Source organism: Panthera tigris, chromosome D4 (genome assembly GCF_018350195.1).
Source record: "Panthera tigris isolate Pti1 chromosome D4, P.tigris_Pti1_mat1.1, whole genome shotgun sequence".
Taxonomy (NCBI): domain Eukaryota; kingdom Metazoa; phylum Chordata; class Mammalia; order Carnivora; family Felidae; genus Panthera; species Panthera tigris.
Genome location: NC_056672.1, coordinates 33750393 through 33762500, shown reverse-complemented (window position 1 = coordinate 33762500; position 12108 = coordinate 33750393). Strand labels below are relative to the sequence as shown.

At 34.8% G+C, this 12108-nt stretch overlaps 1 protein-coding gene across 3 annotated transcripts in view; it reads left to right on the top strand.

The window, feature by feature from the left end:
• PTPRD (protein tyrosine phosphatase receptor type D) overlaps positions 1–12108 on the top strand; it is a 521791-nt gene that overhangs the window by 335550 nt on the left and 174133 nt on the right. For all 3 annotated transcript variants that reach the window (XM_042963695.1, XM_042963694.1, XM_042963696.1), the window contains exons 7-8: positions 1–33; positions 2966–3547. The exon at positions 1–33 is cut by the window's left edge and continues 237 nt beyond it. In XM_042963695.1, coding sequence (XP_042819629.1) covers positions 1–33; positions 2966–3547 — 615 coding nt within the window. The remainder of the gene's footprint in view (positions 34–2965; positions 3548–12108) is intronic.

The following is a 12108-nucleotide window of genomic DNA, read 5'->3' as shown; positions in this document are numbered from 1 at the left end:
TCATTGAAGCAATAGCACAGATCACTGTCAAAGGTATGCTCAATGGTTCTTGCTTTGAGGGTCTGGGTATACTCAACTCACCTGATTAATGTCTTCACAAAGTCTATCCTTGGAATTCTAAAAGGAATCAATTCATCATTCAGTATTTCAGATGCCGAAGTCTAATCATATCTATGGTACCATATAGGATACACATGTCTAGCTAGGTAGGCAGATTCTCCATTAAAAGGATTGACAGCCTAAGTAATGATAGTCATCAAAATATTTAACAATAGGCTGGGCCCATGCACTAGCCAGGCAGAATGAGGAATGTTAAATGCAGTCAACCATTTTGATAGAACTGATGCATACAGGTTTCATATTAATCCAGAATCCTGGTAAGAGTGACATGATAGATGGGCGCCTGGGTGGCTCAGTTGGTTAAGCAACTGACTTCAGCTCAGGTCATGATCTCATGGTTTGTGGGTTCGAGCCCCATGCCGGGCTCTGTGCTGACAGCTCCGAGCCTGGAGCCTGCTTCAGATTCTGTGTCTCCCTCTCTCTCTTTTCCTCCCCTGCTCATTCTCTGTCTCTCTCTGTCTCTCAAAAATAAATAAACATGAAAAAAAATTTTCAAGAGTCACATGATAGAAAAAGCCAAAGAAGTATTAATAAATGCTCAAATCCATGCAGACAAAAGAAAAAGAAAGATAAACAGTTAAATCAATGTGGTCTAATAATAGATGTTTTAAATTTTTGATGGTTCCTATCACAAAAATCAAAATGTAAGTGGCATTATATTCTATTTTAAGTTTATCTCTTACCTTCTGTGCATGAAGTGCTCAAGAAATGTTATTTTCTTTAAATGAATGCACTAAATATAACTAAAGTTCTATATTCCACAAATATTTTTGAAACAAAGAAAACAGAAGTGTGTGAGCCACTAATCGGTTTTTATCAGTGTTTGTAGAATTCTACAACACTTTTGCAAAAAAGGGAAGACTGAAGATGCCTGGGTTCTTGCAGAAGTCTGGAGCTATTGCAAAAATGAACACAAATTGTCTTTGCTTTCCAGGAAGTATGATCCTAAAAAAAGTCACGCACATGTTATAATTGGTGTCATACCCTCACCAAGAATATATATCAAATATATGCCATATTAAAGCAATAATGCCATGAGAACAAAGATACACATCAGTGTCAACATTTAGTCATTTAAAAATAGTGACATTGTATTGCCTATCCTTAACTGTACTAAGCATACTCACACTTCTCCATACATTATAGACACAAAACCTATACTGTACAGTAAATGTGACAGAAAAACTAATGTCTAAGTATCAGTAAACACAGTTTTAATTAGCAATATTTTCACTTGCCTGAATAATTCAGAAAGACATCTAGGGAAAATTTGGATCATCTACTCTTTTGAAAAATTCCCATCCAGAATATTTAAACAAATATCTTTTTATTATTTTCAGTAAAATCCCTTGGCCAAATATTATCATGCTAGAGTTCTTAGAGGAAAATGCAAACATTGAATCACCTCTCCTATAATAACTATTTCAGCTTTAAATATTTGAAGGTTTAGTGAAGACCTTCAAGAATTTAAAATCAGGAGTCACATAAACGAAATTCTTGTTCAATTTCTTATCTTTGTTTTCCTGACTCTTGCCATTCCTTACCCTCCACACCTCAAAAGTAAATAAACATAAGGGTAAATCTTGAAGGCAAAAAGTAAATCAAAACAAAAAGAACAACTGGAAGATAGTGACTGACTCATTCATTCAGTTAGGCATTCATTTGCTTAACACTGCTGGGCTTAGGTATTGAGGATACAGCAATATTCAAGTACAAGTTTACTACTCTTAAAAAGCTGCCATTGTACTTGAGTATTGTACTTTTTGCCTTTATGTTGACAAGGGAAAAGGGTACTAAAAGGCTAATCATCTGAGTGTTATATCCTAAGCTTTTTCCAAAATGTTAGCTAATGGGATTGTCCTTTCTCCCCTACTAAAAATACCTTTCAAAATCATTCTCCAGAGTGATATGCTTAAGTATGAGGTCACCAGTGTGGATGGTTTGTATTGTTAATCAGTAGCATTTTGAGTGGGGTTCTTCTGCTAAATGTCAAGAATTGGAGCTCTAAAAGATGGATTTAATTACGAATATTTGCCAGGTAGCTATAATTTCAGATATTATTAGTATTGAGTATAGAATACATATTATGACCAAAACTGCTTTAAAAAGTTATTTGTGAATGTACTGTAATTTAGTTAAGCATTTTTAAATATTAACTAAAAAACCTGAATTTGAAATTAATCAATTTAAATTTACTATTCTTTCTTAAAACTCTTGGTTAGGTTATATTACTATATGTAAAAAAATAATAATCTATGCCTTACAACTGGAAAACAATATGGATATTATTCTTCCATAGCAATTTAATGCCATTTCAATATATTCCAAATTGTGTTCTTTTCAATGTTGGTATTTAGTTATATCATTTATTTCTTGAAGCAAGGGGCTAATTGGCCAAGGTCATGGTTATAATAATAGTAATAATTGCAACTAATGTTTTTTGAGGGTGCTGGATACATTATAAGAGCATTACTGGAGTACCTCATTAGTCTTTCCAGCAAACCCATGAAACAGTTCACCAACTGTACCATACAAGTTCAGTGATACAGTTTTTCCTATTTCTCACATGAGAAAACTAAAGCAAAGAAGAGGCTATGCAGTGCATCCAGGATCACATAGCTAATAAGTGATGGACGTGGATACAAGCCCCAAAATACAGTTCTGTAATGTGCTTCTAGTAAAATTTGTCCCCTATGCATCTGTCCTACACATGTAGAAAACTATCTTTTGTTTTAATTTATTCTTCAGTAGATACATAATTCTGTCATTCCAGTAGTAGAGTTTATAGATCTTTTTAACACCTTAGATATGGTGGATACTTACTGTCCCTTTTTCTCCCCCTAAGCCTTACCCAAACCTCCAGGAACGCCCGTAGTGACCGAGAGCACAGCCACAAGCATCACATTGACGTGGGACTCTGGGAACCCTGAGCCTGTCTCTTACTACATCATTCAGCATAAACCTAAAAATTCTGAGGAACCTTACAAAGAAATTGATGGGGTGGCGACCACACGCTACAGTGTCGCTGGACTAAGTCCCTACTCGGATTATGAATTCAGGGTTGTTGCTGTTAATAACATTGGGCGGGGACCTCCCAGTGAGCCTGTGCTAACACAGACCTCAGAACAAGCACCATCCAGTGCCCCACGGGATGTCCAGGCGCGGATGTTGAGTTCAACCACCATTTTGGTACAGTGGAAGGAGCCTGAGGAGCCAAATGGACAGATCCAAGGATACAGAGTTTATTATACAATGGATCCCACACAGCATGTCAACAACTGGATGAAGCATAATGTAGCTGACAGCCAAATCACTACTATTGGCAACTTAGTGCCCCAGAAAACATATTCTGTCAAAGTTCTGGCTTTTACCTCAATTGGAGATGGTCCTCTTTCAAGTGACATACAAGTCATCACTCAGACAGGAGGTAAGTCTGGTTTGGATGGGGAGTAGGGAAGGAGGGGAGGAGTTGGTGCCAAGATGTGTGAATGGTGAACAGAGAAAGAACAAAGTGAATGTGAATTTTAATTTTGGAGACTTATAGTTTCTAAATGAGAGGTTAAGATAAGGCATCTGGAAAGAAACAGGCATGGACACCTGAAAGACTAAATAAAGTTTTAAGTAGAGGGATGCATTTAGCATATTTTTATTTTATTTTTTTATAATTTGTACCTAAACGGCTTGAAGATTTTTCTGCATGAGATAGATGAATGCATCCTCCATGCAGCATTTTGGAAACAGGACTGTGGTGCTTTATAGTAGTGACTCTGATGGAATACTTTTACAAAATTATTTAACTTGTGAAAGATTGGATGGCTCAAGATAAGGTTAAAAATAAAGTCATTTGCCAGGGGGTCTTGGACATTTAAATGTCTTATAAATATAAGAAAGGAAGCTACCCACTAAAAATAATCTCCTAAGGGTTTTTTTTTTTTCTTTGTATGACTTCATAGATAGAGAAAGACAGTTATCAAGATCTGAGATCAAACTTTGGGACCTCATTGACTCATTTTATTGGGCATTAGAGTAGACATCAAACTATTTTGTGGAAAAACACTCGGCCCTTTCAGTGGTTTTATTTTCATAAGCAGATATTAAACCTCTCTGGTCTTTGATTCAAAGTGATCAATTTTGCCTTGGCTTGGGAATATGACATAACAGCTGTCTTCTAAAGTTTATTCTTGACCATCTGAGAGCTATTAATTTGGCTTCTTATTGCGCTGATGCCTTATAACTTGTGTCCATCTGAGTGTTTTGGCAGCATGCCATTGGTTTGTTCCGAGACTCTACATAGAAACTATATTTTTGGAGATAGTAGCTATAATCTGTAGGCGTAACTCATTGGTAATCTTGGAAATGATTTTTTTTCAGGTGTCAAAACTAGATAAACCTATGTTTAACCACTGAGTTGTCTTCATGTTTCATGCTTTATGAATCATATGACTCAATGTGTTTACTTATTTTCCCTGGCTACTAGAGATCTCAGAACATATTTATAGCCTGCCTGGCTTTGTTTTATTTTTATTCTGTTATTTGGTTCTCACTGGTTTGTTCATAGATTTATTATTTTCTCTAATAATATGAAAGATAACTAAAATAATACGCTTTATCACAGTTATACCTAAAAACATTCATATGTCTTCCCTACTTGGCTCTTGCAGTTTTGTATTTATTTACTATATTAATATACAGAAAAAACACTAGATTATTTTTTCCACATTATTTTTCCTCTCATTGGAATATGTAGAAAACAGAAAAACACTAGATGATTTTTTCCACATTATTTTTCCTCTCATTGGAATATGTATAAATCTGTGATTCTTCTTCTTTTTGTTAACTAAAGCTGGTCAACTGTTATGAGATTGTTTTTTACTGCACTATTTTAGCAGCTCCATGGCCATTTAGAGATAAAATACACAAGAAGAACATATACCCATGCATCACCTTTAATTTTTCTGATTTTTAATGGTGATATTTTAAAAAAAATCTCTGGTCTTGGAGTAATGTAACCAGAGTTTGAATGCCAGTCTATCAGTTTTAGCTCTATAACCTGGGACAAGTTATTTCATTTCTCTGAACGTATTTTCTTATCTAAAATAATAATGACCTGGGGTGCCTACGTGGCTCAGTCGGTTAAGCATCCCACTCTTGATTTCAGCTCAGGTCAGGGTGTCACAGTTGTGCATTTGAGCCCTGCACCAGGCTCTATCTACCCTGACAGCACGGAGCCTGCTTGGGATTCTCTCTGTCTCCCTCTCTCTGCCCCTTCCCTCCTTGTGTGCTCATCCTCTCTCTTTCAAAATAAGTAAATAAACTTTAGAAAATAAAATAATAACCACCATATGGAGTTTAGAGGTTGTATTTGGTCTAGGGCTGCTGTAACGAAATACCACAGACTGGGTCGCTTAAACAACAGGAATTTACTGTCTCTCCGTTCTAGAGGCTAAAAGTCTGAGATCAAGATGTCCATAGAATTGGTTCTTTCTGAGAGCTGCGAGGGGGCTTCCAGGTCTCTCTCCTAGCTTCTGGTGCTTTGCTAGCAATCTTGGCTGCTCCTTGCCTTGTAGAGGCATAAACCTTATCTCTGCCAGCATTGTCACATCAAGTTCTCCTTGTGTGTGTGTCTCTGTGTCCAGATTTCCCCTTTGTAAGGATTCTTGTCATATGGATTAGGGCTCAACCTAGTGACCTCACCTTAAACAATTACATCTGCAACAATCTTATTTCCAAATAAGGTCACATTCTGAGGGTTAGAAATTCAACATATGAATTTTGGGGGGATACGCTTCAACCCTTAACAGGGGTATAGATTAGGTAATGGATAGAAACATTACATAACTTAATAAATAATATATAATCATCCTCATAATGAAAACAGCGAACATATGCCAGGCACTTTTCTATGTACTCTTAATGTATCAATTTTACTACCCAATTAGGTAGATGTGGAATTATCCCACTTGCCAATAAGTGAATTGAGAATTGACGAAGATTTAGGAACTTGTTTTGGGGTCATAAGGTTGGTAAGTGGGAAAGCAGAGTTTATTACTATTTTTTATTTTTTGGGGGGAGAAGCAGAATTTAAACCCAGGCATCCTAGCTACTTTAAGGCATTATTACTTTTAAAATAATAATTTGGTTTTTTTTGATAGTTTTAGTGCCTGCTAGATGTGTGTGCCAACCAGTTGCTCAGTAAATAAATAGAGGCAGGAAACATATATTCACTTACTCCTGTCTTTATTTAAGAATTATATGTAATTTACTTCTGAAATACTTGAGGTGAATATTAGATTATCCCAGTGCAAAACTATTTATATGTAAAAATATTTAGATGTAAAAAAAATATTTAGATGTTAAAAAAATAAACTTATCTGAAAGTAATGAAAGGAATACTTCCTTTCACGGGTTATTATACTTGATCACTAAATTTGGTTCTAAATTTTCTAACTACAAAATTAAGCAGAAATCTATAATGTTTTATAACTTTTTTTCTGATATGAGGAAGATTTAGCTATCTAAGATACCAAATAGTTCCTGAAACTAAATTTCAACCAAAACATCAGAATCCTTGGGAATCATGAGAATCCTTATTTTCAGAACACAGAGAAGACAGACAATAATGACTTTGGTCACAATTTTCTGAAATATCTAGACTGATGTTTAAATAGACCATATTTTGGTTTTCTATGTCCCTAAGGGACATAATATAACATGAGTTACTGTGATCCAGGGACTCTGAACTCTGGATGAATGGGTTACAGATGCATTAGAATAGTCGTTCCCAATGTCTAACTATTTTTACATGATTTCCAAGAACTTTGTGTAATAGTTGTACTTTTCATACCTATTGATTGAGAAGATATGTAATGACATAATGACTAGTGCCTGCCAAGATCAATAGGCTAGGAAAACCTTCCAAAATAGCACAATGATTTGATCTGTTCCCTAGGTTTAATTAACAAAGGCCATTTGATGTTGGTGGACACCTGCCAAATACAGTGATGTTAGTTCTAATATAATTAATGCTGAGCTGCTCCTTTTTTTCTTGCTGACTAGCTATTTCTTAGGATCATAGCTGGGCAAAAACATAAAATCATTATGAAATATTATTTTAGAGAGGTTATATAAAACTTAAGGATATTATTTTCACTGCAATTTTATCTTTCCCAAACCTATGAAAATTTACTGATTTATATGTATGAATCTCTCAAGTATATTTTAATTTCATATGTACAAATATATAAACTTCTATGTCTACTATATCTGAAAGATGCTTGTCATATTTCCTTATCTTTAATTCCCTGGCACTAATAATCCTATTTTTGTTTAAAATCAGACTCTGAAGAAACAGTGTTTAGTAACAAACTGAGTTTAAGAGGAAAGTTATCTATCACTTTTGATCGCATCTAAGATTATTGTTACACATATTGATATAAACAGAGGATTGATATAAATTTATGTATTTCTGATAATATAGAAAATCAAAATATAATCTATTTTATAGTTAATAATATTTCCCCTTAATAGTGATATTCATATAGTTGACAATATTAAGTAATCTTTAGATGGCTTTAAATATGAACATATTTTGCTTAAAATAATTATTTTCTAGAAACACCGATTAATCTTCCAATTTTTTCATAGCTTTAACTCCTTACATTACAGTCACTTGCCACTAGTTCACCTTGAAAATATGGAGAATGCAGTATATGGCCATTGTCTAGGGAAGAATTTATGTTGTGCTAGAAGATTTCCACTATTAGAATACACATTTTGGAAAGATGACTTTTTATATAGTTTTCTTGTATAGGTAATTACAACAAGAACAAACAGTAATTATACTACATAAAAGAAGTGCAAATAAAACTGTGATAGAGAATGTAGTAAATTATATCTCAAACCTAATACACCAAAATGTTGCCTGATGTTCATGCTACTTGTAGGCTTTCTAAATTTGTTAAATCTTAAGGTCTTTTTCATTTTTTAGAAAACACATCTGACCTCTGATTTTTCTGTGCATTTAATTGATTCTTGGGAAAAGTCTACTGATTTATATGTGTATATCTTATTAGTAGAGGTCTTTCGAAGGAGAAGAATTATGTATATTTACTAAATAAATACGGAGTAGTCACAACTTTAAACTTTTTCAAGAAGCAAATTCTACTCCAAATTCTGGGCATTGTAAAAATGTTATTAAAAAACTATGACATTTAGAGAGATTATGTTTTAGGTTTCCAGAACTTAGTAAATCATGTCATTAATATATGTTAGCAGGCCTGAATAAGCAAACTAGAAAAAGACTGATTTCCAATTGCTGAAGTTATGAGCCCAATTTAAATGCTTTCTTAAAATAGTTTCTGCAAAGGAGCTAAAAGGAGTCCAGGAGCTCTTGCCGTAAATACAATTATAATAAAATTTTACTTTTTATTATTGATGTTTAATGACAATTGATAAGATTTGTGCAGGTGTTTGTGTATTAAATACTTATTTTATCAATGATATATTTTTAGCAATTACAAATCAGACTCTTTTTTTTTTAATTTTTTTTTTAACATTTTATTTATTTTTGAGACAGGGAGAGACAGAGCATGAACAGGGGAGGGTCAGAGAGAGGGAGGCACAGAATCTGAAACAGGCTCCAGGCTCTGAGCTGTCAGCACAGAGCCTGACGCGGGGCTCAAACTCATGGACCGTGAGATCATGACCTGAGCCGAAGTCGGACGCTCAACCAACTGAGCCACCCAGGCGCCCCCAGACTCTTTGTTTTAAAGTTTGTTTTGTTTTACCATCACTAAAATCCTGGCAGCTGCTTTTATTGTTGTTATAATTTATTAAAATGCTAGATACATTTTAAAATGTGTACCTTATTAAAATACTAGGTATTTTAGCAATGATAGGTTTTCCAGTCTCTGTGATATTTCATGTTTATGATATGGTTAAGTGAAATTGTTGTTTAGCCTTTCAATACATGCTGAACCCTTTTCTTTTTAGAGATATTTCCTAAATTTCCATATTTCCTAATATGATCAGCATTTCAGATGACATAGAGATTTGTCCTTCATTTCTTATTCATTCTCCATTCTCTGTCTTTGAGTTGCTATCTGATATTTAAAATGAAGCATCATAGTGGTACTACTAAAATCCTTTGCATTTATTAATGGGGTTCTAATCTTATTTTAGGGAACTGATAATTCATATTTGTATTTCCTTATGGACATTAAGTAATCAAGAAGAAAATTAAAATGTTGACACCACTTTTACAGAATACAATGATTTCTTAAATATAACTTTAAGGAAAAATTTAAGTTCTACCTCCATTTCCTCTTTCCACACCTAAATTCTATATTTGGTTTATGGTCAGTATTATCACATCCCCCCCCCCTTTTCATGTAGCATAATTGCCCTTAAGTTTCTGGGTAGGATCTTTTTATTTTCCTAAGAGTTTTTCAGAATCTCAGTTTCCTATAAAATCTTGTTTAGTCAATTGGTGAGGGAAATATACACTACATTGTACATTACAACAAACATTACAAATGTTTGCAAACATTTCAACAAGCATTTTAATGTTTCCTTCTCTCTCTCTCTCTCTCTCTCTCTCTCTCTCTCTCTCTCTCAGAGAGAGACTGGACCCACAAGTGCACAAAACAGCAAAAGCATCAATCTCCTGGTGCTGAATACTACCAACTCCTTCAGGTGGGCCAGACACTCTCCCATCAGCCCCAGGCCCCACCTGGTCTCCGAGACCAGGACTCGGGAGAGAGAGAGAGAGAGAGAGAGAGATCGAGAGAGAGAGGGAGAGGGAGAGAGAAGGGAAGGAGGAGGTAGATAACGTAAATGTTAATAGAACCTTGGTCACAACATTTGGCATAAAAGGTCTGTCTGACAGAGGATGAAGTGCTCCCTGTGTTTCCAAATAGTACAGAGAAATAAGACCATTTGGAGCCCCCCTAAAGTGCTTCTTTATATACATGTATTATGATCATTAGGGCTACTATGTTTGAGGAATGCAAAAATAAACCCATTAATTTCACAGCTGTTTTCTTTTACTTTGATGCCTCAGTTTCATTGCTGTTGTTTCGACTATGACTAAATGCCTCTAAGGAAGAAATCTCTTTAGGTGAATCTCTAATTCCCAGGGGGGTCTGAGTAGTTACATCCTAAAGGTATTTATGAACATAGAGCCTGATATAATAAAAGGTCTCTTAAAGCACTGGCCCATTTGCTAGATTTTGCCTGTAGATATCATTTCCCCCTATAGTGTTTTTCAATTAATTTCAATTGCTTCAATTAATTTCAAATGGTTAAAATCAGAAGATTTTACCTAGAATTTGTTATCAACTTCAGTTTTGTTCAAGCAAGTGCACAAAAGAGCAAAAGCATCAGTCTCCTGGTGCTGAATACTACCAACTCCTTCAGGTGGGACAGGCACTCTCCCATCAGCCCCAGGCCCCACCTGGTCTCTGTACTCATTTTCCTGGTGCCTCTAGACATTTGTATTTCTACCATAAGTTTAAAATCTAGTAAATTAAGTTACCCTCCAGACTACTTCAAAAGGACAAAGTAGAAGCAGAGAGCGTTGTATATATCATTTGAAGTCATCTGACCATTATTTATTTTGTCTAAGAGTAGAATGGACAGTATACCTCTGAAACTGTGAGCCTATTTAATTCACCATTTAGGAGAGGTGTCTTAATAGAATTGGAGGGTCAGATGAAGCTTGTGTTACTAAACAAGGATGAAACATTGAGACCCACTGGGAATCTGTTCAAGACAAATTAAAAGCAAAAACATAAACAGTTTAAGTAAGAAAAAGTTAATTAGATTCCCAAGATGTTTTCAATCAATGTCAGTTCATTATTAGCATTAGGCAGGGAGGAAATACATAACAAGCAATTATTATTTAGAGAGCAGGCCTTCAGTTCTGTCCATGTTTTTAATTCTTGACAAGACCAGGTTCTGGTTTGGCATAAGTCAGGAGTTATCAAAAGGCTCTTCTTTCCCAGACTTGTAGAAATTGAGAGAAAGAAAAAAGGAAACAAAAGTAGAGAAAAAGAAGTGATCACACTTGTCACTGTGTGTGTATTTTTAGGCTAAGAACTCCTTAATCATCTGAATATTAAAATCCAATCATAAATTCCCTCTCTGATTGTTCTTGGCTTCCATTGTTGCTCCTGCCAGTGCTTTTGGTATGTCCCTTTTAGAACTAATGTGTTCTCTGTTTGCTTTGCTATTTTCCTGTTTATTACTTCCCTCTATCCCCCCTTCTCTTGCTCTTGATCTTTTTTAGCTTCTTTTGTCTCCGTTTCTCAGTCTGGATGATTATGTAAGTAAGGTCTCTCACTGGGCAAGTACTTAAAGAGAAAAAAGGAAGAAAAAAAAACAGATACACTGTTTAAAAAGTATGTTCATGGAGGCATCAAATTAATGAAAATCTCAAGGCCTGTGATACAAAAAAAAAAAAAAAAGAGAGAAAAGGTTATGAATGCACTTAGAAATAAGAAGCACTATTGGCCACTTTATGCATCAGTCCAGACATGAGTGTGTATACTTGCACGTGCAGGTACACACGCATGTGCACACACACACACAGTCATAGGTTAACAGACCAGGCAGAGGAATAAAATAATAATTGGGGTTCCTGGAAACCATTCTGGTAGATCTGTTTAGACTTTCTCTTTTTAAACAAAAGGCAATTTTTTAGTCGTACTACAAGAGAGATGACTACAAAAGAAAAAGTAATACATTTTATATTTCCAAAGATCTTCTTACTTATGAAAATGATGCTTCAAGTATTATTTAAGAAGTTACAAAGTATATTATTTTTCATGTTTTTCAATGCTTATGCCCATTTGCCAAAAACCCTTTAGGTGTTCTTTCCCTCCCAGAATAAAGTATTAGTGTTCTTGCTTTTTTATTAAATATACACAAAATTCTCATGTTTACTTCTGGAAATATGGACCTGGGGTCAACTATAGTGCTTTGAGACAT